At 45.9% G+C, this 12,878-nt stretch overlaps 1 protein-coding gene across 1 annotated transcript; it reads right to left on the bottom strand.

Moving 5' to 3' along the window:
- Positions 1-8,951: 8,951 nt before the first annotated feature.
- Positions 8,952-11,231, bottom strand: LOC116024994 (acetolactate synthase 2, chloroplastic-like). Its single transcript, XM_031266046.1, has one exon. The coding sequence runs from the start codon at positions 11,148-11,150 to the stop codon at positions 9,153-9,155; it is 1,998 nt and encodes a 665-aa protein (XP_031121906.1). The 5' UTR covers positions 11,151-11,231; the 3' UTR covers positions 8,952-9,152.
- Positions 11,232-12,878: the final 1,647 nt, after the last annotated feature.

Below are 12,878 nucleotides of genomic sequence, written 5' to 3'. Positions count from 1 at the left end.
GATGTTGGATTCCTGAGGATCGTTCCCAACGGTTGATCGGTTAGCACTACTATCGGGTGAGCCTGGAAGTAAGCTGCAAGTCTTCTGGCTGTTACCCAGAGCGCCAACGATGTCTTCTCAAATTTTGTGTACCTCAACTCCGGTCCTTGAAGAGCTTTGCTCACGTAGTAGATCGGCTTCTGGATTCCCTTGTTTTCTTCACGGACGAGTACGGAGCTGACCGCTCGGTCGGACACAGCCAAATAAACGAACAAGACCTCATCTTTCTCTGGCTTCGAGAGGACTGGTGCGGAGCTCAAGTACACCTTCAAATCTTCAAAAGCCGATTGACACGCCGGCGTCCACTCAAAGCCATTCGATTTTTTCAAAATCTGACTTTTCGGCTGACTTGGATAAGAAACGACTAAGCGCTGCTAGTCGACCGGTCAGTCGCTGAACATCCTTGACTGATCGGGGGGGTTGCATCTCCATTATCGCTCTGACCTTCTCGGGGTTTGGCTCGATCCCCCGTCCCGTCATCATGAACCCCAAGAATTTTCCCGTCTGAACAGCAAAAGTACACTTACTTGGGTTCAGACGCAGGTTGAAAGTTTCCATCACCCTGAATGCTCGGGCAAGATCGGTAGGATGAGTTTCCTTCAGTCGACTCTTGATGAGCATGTCATCCACATATGCTTCCATAGTCGATCCGAGCAATCCTTTAAACAACTTGTTCACCATCCTTTGGTATGTAGCTCCGGAGTTCCGCAGACCAAATGCCATTACCACGTAGCAAAACACTCCGTCCGGAGTGATGAAAGCAGTCTTCTCTTCATCTTCTTTGCTCATGAAGATTTGATGGTATCCTTTGAATGCGTCCATGAAACTTAGCAGCTCACATCCGGCTGTTTCATCAACCATCTGGTCGGGATTTGGTAAGGGATATGGATCCTTCGGACAAGCTTTGTTCAAATCGGTGTAGTCCACGCACATTCTCCATGTTGGCGGTTTAGGCGCAAGGACTACATTGGCTAACCATTCCGGGTAGAGGACTTCTCGGACGTGCCCTACTGCCAAGAGTGTGGCGGTCTCCTTTTTCACGAATTCCCTTCTTTCACTCGACAGGTGCCTTTTCTTTTGCTTGACCGGTTTTGAACCTGGCTGGATTGACAAGCGGTGGCAAATGACAGATCGATCAACTCCGAGCATGTCTTCCGGTCCCCAAGCGAAAACATTCTTGTATCTCTGCAACACTCCAATGATGTCTTCACGTAGGTCGACAGGGAGTCCTCGACCGATCTTGACTACTCTTTCTGGTCGGTCGGAGTCAAGTATGATTTCTTCCAATTCTGAGGCAGGTTGTGGTTTTTCCTTCAGCTCTCCATGGTCGACCTGCTGGGATATGGTGTGAATCCTACTTTCCTCCCGGTCCGACTGCTTGACCGCTCGCACGTAGCATTGCCGAGCAGCACGTTGGTCTCCTCGGACCACTCCAATCCCATTAGGTGTATGGAACTTCATGCACAAGTGGCTCATGGATATAACAGCAGCTGCGCGAGTGATGCCTGGTCGTCCAAGTATAGCGTTGTGAACACATTTCAATTTTACTACCACAAAGTCCATGGTAGTCTTCAATACGTTCGGTTGGCTGCCCAACTCCACGTCCAAGCGGATGACTCCCTCTGCTTCTATGGAGTCGCCCGTGAAACCAGACAGCGGGGTCCGAATGGGGGTTAACCGATCGGTGGACAAACCCAATTGTGTAAAGACGTCAAAATATAAAATGTTCACAGAGCTCCCTGTGTCGACCAGCACCCGCTGGACATCCGTTCCGCTGACATCTAGTGTGACGACGAGCGGGTCATTTTGGGTTTCCCCATGGAGTGGTAGATCATCGTCAGTGAAAGATATTGGCTCTGTACGCTTTTTCTTCTCTCGGGGTTCCGAGTGGATCGTCCCAACGTATAAGTTCCTCGCCCATTGCTTCCTTTGGCGCGAAGAGTCACCTCCTTCAGGGCCCCCGTAGATGACGTGGATCACTGGTTTCTTTCCGACAGCCTTCTCGTCAGCTGTCCCAGGTGGGACGAATGCCTTGTTGTTCTTTTCGGGATTCCTTTTCCACACATTCCTCTCCGTTTTTCCTTTGTTTCTATCTCCCTTCATCACAAATTGCCCCAACTCTCCATTCTGAATGAGTTGTTCGATGAGCACGCGCAAGGCCATGCACTCCGAAGTATTGTGTCCCTTGACTCTGTGGAAAGCACAATACTTGCTCTTGTCCTCCCCCTCAGGTACCGGCTCCGGCGGGTGGACCAGATTGCATTGCTCGGCAAACTGCAAAACTTCCACCAAGGGTCTGTTCAATGGAGTGAAACGTGGTACGTCATCTGGTCGGTTGTGTTGTTTGACGTGTTTGAACGGTGGTCTATTCTTCCTTTGATCATGGCCTCTGTCCCGATTGGCCGGTTGCTCATCACGTCTCTTTGCCATGTTGGCTTCGGTGGCGTCTGCATGATGTTTAGCTCTAGTGATGGCCTCCTCATAGGTTCGGGGGGGATTAACTATGAGGTCGTAGTAGAGCGCCCCAGAACAAAGTGATGCAAGGAAAGCTTGGATTGCTACCCGGTCCTCCATTGGTTCAACCTCATCAACCTCACGTTCCCATCTGAATAAGAAAGTAGACAACGGTTCTCCCACAGCTTGATTCACCTTGTTCAGGCAGGTGTAAGATTTCTTTCTCGATTTACTTGCAGCGAAGCGCTTTACGAACTTATCGGCCAGCTGGCCGAAATTTCTGATCGACCCCCGCTCTAAATCCTTGAACCATTCGGCCGCCTTACCGACCAAGGTGGCGAAGAAAGCTCTGCAAATGACCGCATCGCTTACTCCCAACATCAACATGTTGCCATAATACATGTCGACATGCTCTTGCGGGTCGTATCGCCCGGAATAAGTGTGGGCCAACGGGATCTGGAGGTCCTGCGGGTAGTGGGCATTCATGATGTCGTCCGTAAAGGGGGTGGAAATTAGCGGGCATGATGGTTCTTTTCTCACGCCGACTTTCTCGCGAAGTTCTTGTTGCAAACGATCTACTCTTTCCTGCATCCTGGCCATTTGGCGGCGGGGACTATCTTCTTCATCGAGTCGCCTCTCTTCCCTAGCCGGTTGATCGTCTACTCGACTGGTCCGCCGATCACGTACTCGACCGGCTGGTCGTGCCCTTCTATCAGCTGAACGGGCGCCCCCATATTGTGCACTTCCAGTGCTGCTTTCCTCCACAGTCCTTCGGGACCTCTGTCTCGCGTGTTCATTGTCATTTTGGGGCCCCAAGCGAGATCTAACACTATTCTGGATGCGATCGAAAGCGCTCCTACGTTGGATGGGATCATACCGACGTCCCTCTCGATCGGACCTCCGTGTGCGATCCGTAGATTGGACTTCCTCCAAGTTACGATCTTGAGGTTGGGGGTGTGACTGTTGCCTCTGGGAAGGTTGGGGCACCTGTTGTTCCACGGCGGGGATTTGAGGAATTGCCATCATTTGGGGAGTGGGTGATACGACATAGTATCCAGGAGTTCCCGGCCACGTTTGGTACATCGGAGTCAATCCTTGTTGTGGAGTTCCTTGCAACGGGTTTCCCCCAAGTGCACCTGGTGTTGGAGTCAGCATTTGGCCCGTAGGGGGCAGCATGGCATATGTTATTGGAATTTGAAAACTCGTCTGCCCAGCACGTTCGCCTACATTCGGGTTGACCGGTTGGGTAGGTCGTGCATCTTGCCTTTGGTTGGATGTCAGCTCGTTCATCAGGCTCCTGGATCGATCCAACTGGCGACGTAGATCATCTTCTGGGAGTGGTTCCATCACATTGTTGGGGTGAGGCCCAACCTGCCGGGTTGGACTCCCCCTACGCGCATGACTTTGGCTCAAACTTTTCCTGCTGTTCGTCATTTTGAGGACAATAGAGGGTTGTGAGAAGAAAGAAAAATAACGGGATAGACGAAGTGACTTGTCCAATCCCCACAGACGGCGCCAATGATAGCGTTAATGTAAACGGGGTCTACGATTACGCTACGGATATGTGTGTTACGTGAGGTAAAGGGTGTCGCGGTGTGTTACGTGAGGTAAAGGGTGTCGCTCAGCCGATCAATCGGTCGCTCTACCGGTTAACGACTGAGCGGTGAGAAGCTATGTCGCTCTACGGGTGACGAACAGTAACAAGGAGAGAGCTAGAGAGATCCTTCCTTCTTTTCGCAAGTGTCTCTCCCTCTATTTATACTAAGCAGGTCACGTGAGTACTCAACAGATGACATGCGGATGGTCTGACGTGTCATGTCGGAATTGGTCACATCGAACAGTCGCTCTGCAGGATCTCCGTGACGTTTAGGTGCTCGAGGTGGCAGATCAATTACTCACAAAATGCCATCACTTGTCGCCTCGAGCATTGCAAACGATTAGAAACTTCGGGGAGCTCGAATGATTCCTGTAGGTCGGAATCTCCTAGCTCCCTAGTAGGCTGCCCGTAGGGCGGCAATAAGTTGCCCGTAGAGCGGCAGTGAGTCAACCGTAGGGTGGCAGCGGGTCGCCCGTAGGGCGGTAATAGGCCGACTAAGTGGTTGCTGACGAAGCGTAGAGTGATCGATGCGGATCGGCCAAGTGGTTGTTGGCGCGTAGAGTGGTCGATGCGGACCGACCGAGCGGTTGTTGATGAAGTGTAGAGTGGTCGATGCGATCGGCCAAGTGGTTGTTGGCGCGTAGAGTGGTCGATGCGGACCGACCGAGCGGTTGTTGACGAAGTGTAGAGTGGTCGATGCGGACCGACCGAGCGGTTGTTGACGAAGTGTAGAGTGGTCGATGCGGACCGACCGAGCGGTTGTTGACGAAGTGTAGAGTGGTCGATACGGATCGGCCAAGTGGTTGTCAAGTAGGGTAGCAAAGTGCACGGTCCGCCTAGTCCAATTGCGTATTTACCCATCACAAGCAAAGTCTCCCCGGTCTGAATGCCTTAATAGACTGTGACGAACCCCTTAAGTCTGAGTTGAGCATGGGGGCGTGATTTACACTGGTTGCCTCGTTAAAAACCTTAAACTAAGAAAAACCCAGTGGGAAAAAACCTAGCTAAGGAAAAAAGAGTACAACCAAAAGCGTAATAATTAAATACTACAAGGGGTTATGTCTAGTTGTTGATGCAGTTATGTTGCTCCTTGTGCTGCCATTGTCGAGATGCAAATATATCGAACATCTATAGATGGAGAAGATAATGCCAACCATCGAGCGGTATGAGAAAATAATATGATGTCGAGCAGATATAGACCTACCACATTATGAGATATGTGTGAAGGCCTTAAGCTAATATTAACGCCAAGACGCGGGATAAATGAAGGCCTTAAGCTAATATTAACGCCAAGACGCGGGATAAATTCATCACTAAAAAGGCGGCCTTGCTGAGAATCGGTATAAGCTCATCGCCTAAAAAGGCGGCCTTGCTGAGAATCGGTATAAGCTCATCGCTGAGAAGCGGGATAGAGCTGAGAATCGGTATAAGCTCATCGCTGAGAAGCGGGATAGATTCATCGATCGGTATAAGCTCATCGCTGAGAAGCGGGATAGATTCATCGATGGAAAAGCGACAACGCTCAAAGGCGGGATAAATTCATCGCTGAAAAGCGGCATCGCTAAAAAGCGAAATATAATCATCCCTGAAAAGCGGGATAAAAACATCGCTGAAAAAGCGGCATCGCTAAGAAGCGGGATAAAGTCATCTCTGAAAAGCGGCATCGCTAAGAAGCGGGAAAGTCATCGCTCAAAAGAGGGATAAAGTCATCGCTCAAAAGCGGGATAAAATCATCGCTGAAAAGCGGCATCGCTAAGAAGCGGGATAAGATCATCGCTGAAAAGCGGCATCGCTCTAAGAAGCGGGATAAGATCATCGCTGAAAAGCGGCATCGCTAAGAAGAGCGGGATAAGATCATCGCTGAAAAGCGGCATCGCTAAGAAGCGGGAAAGTCATCGCTCAAAAGCGGGATAAAGTCATCGCTCAAAAGCGGGATAAAATCATCGCTGAAAAGCGGCATCGCTAAGAAGCGGGATAAGATCATCGCTGAAAAGCGGCATCGCTCTAAGAAGCGGGATAAGATCATCGCTGAAAAGCGGCATCGCTAAGAAGAGCGGGATAAGATCATCGCTGAAAAGCGGCATCGCTAAGAAGCGGGAAAGTCATCGCTCAAAAGCGGGATAAAGTCATCGCTCAAAAGCGGGATAAAATCATCGCTGAAAAGCGGCATCGCTAAGAAGCGGGATAAGATCATCGCTGAAAAGCGGCATCGCTCTAAGAAGCGGGATAAGATCATCGCTGAAAAGCGGCATCGCTAAGAAGAGCGGGATAAGATCATCGCTGAAAAGCGGCATCGCTAAGAAGTGGGATAAAGTCATCGCTGAAAAGTGGCATCGCTAAGAAGCGGGATAAAATCATCGCTGAAAAGCGGCATCGCTAAGAAGCGAGATAAAGTCATCGCTGAAAAGCGGCATCGCTAAGAAGCGGGAAAAAGTCATCGCTGAAAAGCGGCATCGCTAAAAAGCGGGATAAATCATCGCTGAAAAGCGGCATCGCTAAGAAGCGGGATAAAATTTAGTGTCATGACGAGGCATGGGCACACTCAGCCGGAAAAATTTATGCAGGTCAACCCCAAACGAAAAATTCGTGTAGGTTGAACAAAACCCCAAACGAAAGTGTTTTTTTTTTTTTTTTTTTAAATCCGTGCAGGTTGATCAAACCCCAAATGGAACCGGACATATTCGTGCAGGTCGATCAAACCCCAAACGGAAGAACCGATTTTTTTTTTTTTTTTTTGAAGGGGTTGGGGACAAAGTCCCCCACTTTATGAACTACACACAGGGTAGCAGGCTAGCAGCCGTGCTACCCAAAAAAATATATTTATATATTTTTTGGTACAATGATCTTAAACTACAATTTACATCTTTTGCCTACTTTCAATCTTTACAATCATGTAGACCTATTACAAAAAAAAAGCTTGTAGTCTCCAACTTCAGATATAGTCTTTTCATCTTGAACAATTTTTGTTGAAGTCTTCGAGTCTTCAATGATCTCAATCTTTGTTGAAGTCTACGTCTTCATGGATCCCATTAATCTTTTTGTGGAGTGATAATAGTAGGAATATAGAAAATATTCCATAAATAATATATTATTATATATAATATATTAATTTTTTTTTTTTAGGGGTGGCAGCCGAAGCTGCCACCATATTACTATTATATATATATATTATATTATTATTACTAAAGTTGGTGGGGACAATCGGCGGTTTGTCCCCCACCACTTTTTTTTATTTTTATAATAATAATAATAATAATATAATATAATATAATATATATATAATAATACATGTGATCAGATTCCACTTCTCAAAGCTCCATGCATTATCAGCCAAAGGTGGAACCATTTGCACGCCTCCTACCATTTTATTATTACCAGACCTTGAGCCCTGTGCAACGTTGACCAATCAAATTTGCAGAAGAGGAGCATTGATCTCATCCATGGAACCACTAACAACATGCTGAACAGCATCATAGATATGGCTGGCGTAACAAAACTTCTTCGCCTGTTGTTTTGCGTGGGGAGCCAGATCGCCGTTGCTCCTTGGTTCGCAGTCACCGCCGAACACGCTCGGAGTTTTGCAGCTGGGTCTCACGGGCGATTGCGGAAGCTGGCGGCGGTAGCGATGGAGCGGCGGTGGCTGGCGGCGTTCCTTGATCTCGACCAGGGAGTGATGGCGGTTACGGTGGACTGCGGCGACGAGCGGGAGGAAAGTGATCGAACAGAGTTCATGACCGCCACAACCAAATATCCTTTCGGCGNCTTTATATAGAAATAGGATCTGACCCTTCAGGAATATAATATTCCCCAAAGGTCACTTGCCATTTAACAATTTCTAAGGGACACCCGATCTTTTAGGATACAATAATACATTGTACTTCTACAGTAGTCCTTGGGGGTATTTACCCATCAGTAGCCACGTTGATCTTCACCTTGTAAGATAGCACCCTTTTCTTCTTCAAATTTTGAGAACTTGAGTATGTCTTTTCACATCACTTCTTTCAGGGTTTGCAAGTTCACAAACATGCAAATTTGACAGAAAAAACCACTCCCAAAATATACAGCACAAGTTTCACATGTTCAGATATTACTCCCACATTATATATACCATGTTATTTTAGATTACCTTGCCCACAAAAGTCGAAATTCTTCACCCTGCCTGCACTGTGACTCTCAGGACTTGGTCACACTGAAATCAATTGAGCTAACCGTGCGAGCTATTACTCCCACATTATATACACCCATGTTATTTTAGATTACCTTGCCCACAAAAGTGGAAATCTATTACTCCCACATTATATACACCCATGCTATTTTAGATTACCTTGCCCACAAAAGTGAAAATCCCTCACCTTGGCTACACTGCGACTGTCAGAACTTGATCACACTGAAACCAATGGAGCTCTCAAGTCCCAACTGAGCTACCTGTCGAGCTATTAGCTACACTAGGACTATCAGGACTTGATCACATCACACTGAAAGCTACACTAGGACTATCAGGACTTGATACTGAACTCCCAACTGAGCTACACTAGGACTATCAGGACTTGATACTGAACATCAGGACTTGATACTGAACTCCCAACTGAGCTACCCGTGCAAGCTGTAGATTCTCACACTACTTCTAGAATCTTAGCTTGTTTTAATGCTTGCAAGATTTCTCCATTTGTTGTTGGAGAAATCACTGGAATCATTACTATGATTCTTTCAATCTATGTTTCTTGTTTCTTAAATAGCATCTGATGACAACTTTCATATCATTACTTTTATCACACACTAAACAAAGTCAGTAAGCAAATAACCTAACTTGAATGAAGTGGAAATGCATAACTTCTAGACCCATACTCTGCATAGAATGTGATATTTTAAAAAAGGCATCCAAACAACTAAGTATTAAATAAAACTGATATCAAAGTTGGTAATATTAACAACCTGCTAGAACAGTACTACAGTTGCAATAAACAGAACATAGCTTTAACAGAACTAAACTTGCAAGTACTTTTTGCTAGGACTGGTCCTTGTGCATAAAAAGGCCTAAAACTAGCTTGCTAATGGCTGCCTCTCAGTATGAGGTTCTGCCATCCCCCTCGGTGATCACATCGTTGAAACTGCCGCCGCTAGGGATCATAGGCAGGACGTGTTCCTGATGTGGCACAATCACGTCCAACAAGTACGGCCCAGGGGTGTCGAGCATCGTCTGAATAGCAGCCCGGAGATCGTCCTTCTTGGTCACACGAGCAGCGGGTATGTCACAAGCCTCTGCAAACTTCAGCATGTTCGGGAATATCTGGTGCTCGTTAGCAGGGTTTCCCAGGTAAGTATGTGCTCTGTTTGCCTTGTAGAAGCGATCCTCCCATTGAACCACCATCCCTAAGTGCTGGTTATTCAACAGCAGAATTTTAACCGGGAGATTCTCCACTCGAATCGTGGCCAATTCCTGCACATTCATTATGAAACTACCATCGCCATCGATATCCACAACCACTGCATCCGGTCTTCCAACCGCTGCTCCAATTGCCGCTGGCAATCCAAAACCCATCGCCCCTAACCCACCAGAGGTCAACCACTGGCGGGGCTCCCGATACTTGTAAAACTGGGCAGCCCACATCTGGTGCTGCCCAACACCAGTACTAATTATAGCATTTCCGTTCGTCAGCTCATCAAGAACCTGAATAGCATACTGGGGAGAAATGGCATCCTCAAACGTCTTATAACCCAACGGGAACTTCTCCTTCTGCTCATTCAACTCCTGTCTCCAAGCCGAGAAATCCAACTTCAGCTTACCAATCCTCTCCTCCAGTATCGAATTCAGCCCCTGCAGGGCCAACTTCAAATCCGCACAAATCGACACATGGGGCTGCTTATTCTTCCCAATCTCCGCGGAATCAATATCAATGTGCACAATCTTCGCCCGACTAGCAAAAGCCTCCAGCTTCCCAGTCACACGGTCGTCGAACCTCACCCCAAATGCAAGCAACAGATCACTCTTGTCAACAGAGTAATTAGCATACACAGTCCCATGCATTCCCAGCATTTGAAGTGAAAGTTCATCTGAGGAAGGATATGATCCAAGCCCCATTAAAGTACTAGCCACAGGAATCCCAGTTAGCTCCACAAATCGCCTCAACTCCTCACTTGACTGTAAAGACCCACCCCCCACATAAAGGACAGGCTTCTTGGACTCAGAAATTAGCCTCACTATTTGCTCCAACAGCATATCACTTGGGGGTTTTGGCAAACGAGATAAGTATCCAGGCAATCTCATAGGCTGATCCCAATTGGGGATAACCAGCTGTTGCTGTATATCCTTGGGAACGTCAATCAAAACCGGGCCAGGACGGCCCGATTTGGCCAGGAAAAACGCCTCACGAACAATGCGAGGGATATCCTCTACGTCTAAAACTAAATAATTATGCTTCGTAATTGATCGAGTTACCTCAACGATTGGGGTTTCCTGGAAAGCGTCAGTCCCAATCATCCTCCGAGGCACCTGTCCAGTAATGGCCACAATGGGACAGCTATCCAGAAGCGCGTCGGCGAGTCCGCTCACGAGGTTGGTGGCGCCGGGGCCGGAGGTAGCGATGCAGACGCCGGGGAAGCCCGTGGCCCGCGCGTACCCCTCGGCGGCGAACACGCCGCCCTGCTCGTGACGCGGGAGGACATTCCTGATCACCTTGGAGCGCGTGAGCGCCTGATGAATCTCCATGGACGCGCCGCCGGGGTAGGCGAACACGTCCGTCACGCCCTCCCGCTCCAGCGCTTCCACGAGCACATCGCACCCCTTCCGCGGCTCGTCGGGAGCGAATCGGGACACGAAGGCCTCCGCTGCCTTCGGCGGCGCCTTAGGAACGGCAGTGGAGGAGGACGACGACGACGAAGACAGAACATTGGAGATTTGAGAATGGCGGCGGCGGCTGTGAGTCGGGAAAAGAGGAGCGGCGGTCTTTCTGAAGCTGTGCGGGAGACGGAAAGTAAATCTTTGAAGGATCTTAGGGGATTTGGAAGAGTGGTCGGAGATTGTGGCGGCGAAGGAAGGGTTTGGAGAAGCGGTGGCCGCCATTGATGGAGTGATTGAAATGAGATTGAGTTTGGAGGCTAGGGATCCAGTTGAAGATGCAGTAGCCACAATTTTCGTGTGAACTAAGAAGGTGCACACAAATTTTACAAAAACAAAATTAAAAAAAATATTATTATTATTATTTATTTTTTTTTGGAATAATTATTATTATTTTTTTAAGTGACTGTTTGGTCTACTACTAGCCAAAAACACGATCGTACAAAAACGTGCTTGTTGAGTGAGACCAGTGTTACGTGTTCTATCTGAATTCTGTTTTTTTATTACGGAGTTTAAAAACGCGATGAAAAGTTGTTTCTTTCGTTTACGTGGAATATATTCAATTCTTTAAAATAATTTTTTTTGAGTGCTACTGACTCTGTTACAATGTAATATCTGTTATCGTATTTATTTTTAGTCCATCGATTATGATTGAAGTGACAAATTTAGTCCCTGACGTTAGTGGTGCATTGACAAAGTTAATTCAAGGAGTAAAAAAAAGTAAATTCCTTAATAAAACTTGTATGAAATATAACTTCTTTCCCTCTAGACTTAGTCAAAATAATTTTTTCAAATCAGCAAAAGTCCTAAATTGTTTATGTAATCAGCGAAGAGTATGAATTTTGTACATAAAATAAATTAATAATTATGTCTTATGTTATGAATTTTTGTGTCTTGTGTTGTGAAATTTTGTGCCTATAAAAACAAATTGTGTACCTAAATCAGATTTTAAAAACAAGTAAATATATACATGTGTATGTGTCTTATGTTGCGATTTTTTGTATTTTTTTATTATAAAATTATGTACCTTAAGAGTATTAATTTTGCATCTCATAATTTTGATCTAGGGTCCATAATCTATGTAAACCTTAGAGATATAAATTGCTCATATTTTGTTAAGGCAATTTATATCGTGGACCAGGGTGCACAATGCATTGTGCACCCCGTACCAAAATGTTAGGAGATGAGTTCTGTGTATTCTAGGCAATCATTCTGTGTATTCTAGGCAATCGTTCTGTGTATTCATGTTAGTAACACAGGTTGTGATGTGTTTGTACATTCGAATGTTTAGGAGGATAAGTTCTGTGTATTTTGTGTATTCTAGACAATCGTTCTGTGTATTCATGTTATTAACACAAGTTGTGATGTGTTTGTGCATTCGAATGTTAGGAGGATGAGTTCTGTGTATTTTGTGTCAAATACTCTGTGTATTCTAGGCAAACATTCTGTGTATTCATGTTAGTAACATTCGAATGTTAGAAGGATGATTTCTGTGTATTTTGTGTCAATATTCTATATATTCTAGGCAAACGTTCTGTGTATTCTAGGCAACCATTCTGTGTATTCATGTTAGTAACATTCGAATGGTAGGAGGATGAGTTCTGTGTATTTTGTGTCAATATTGTATTCTAGGCAACTGTTCTGTGTATTCATGTTATTAACACAGGTTGTGATGTGTTTGTGCATTTGAATGTTAGGATACACAGAATATAAGCCCAAGTATTATCTCTTATGTTCCATGTTTTTCAAATTTTACAATGTTGTTTAAATATTCACCTTTTGTCGTGTGTTTTTGTGATCTGATGGACTTGTGTGTTTTTTTGTTCTTGCTTCTTCGTCACTGTTTTTGTTGTTATTCAAATTACAGTTTTATATATATATATATATATATATATATATATATATATATATATATATATATATATATATATTTTTTTTTTTTAAACCTGCAAT

This window comes from Ipomoea triloba, chromosome 1 (genome assembly GCF_003576645.1).
Source record: "Ipomoea triloba cultivar NCNSP0323 chromosome 1, ASM357664v1".
In the NCBI taxonomy this organism is placed as follows: domain Eukaryota; kingdom Viridiplantae; phylum Streptophyta; class Magnoliopsida; order Solanales; family Convolvulaceae; genus Ipomoea; species Ipomoea triloba.
Note: the sequence above shows the minus strand (reverse complement) of the source record. Positions and strands in the feature narration are given on the sequence as shown.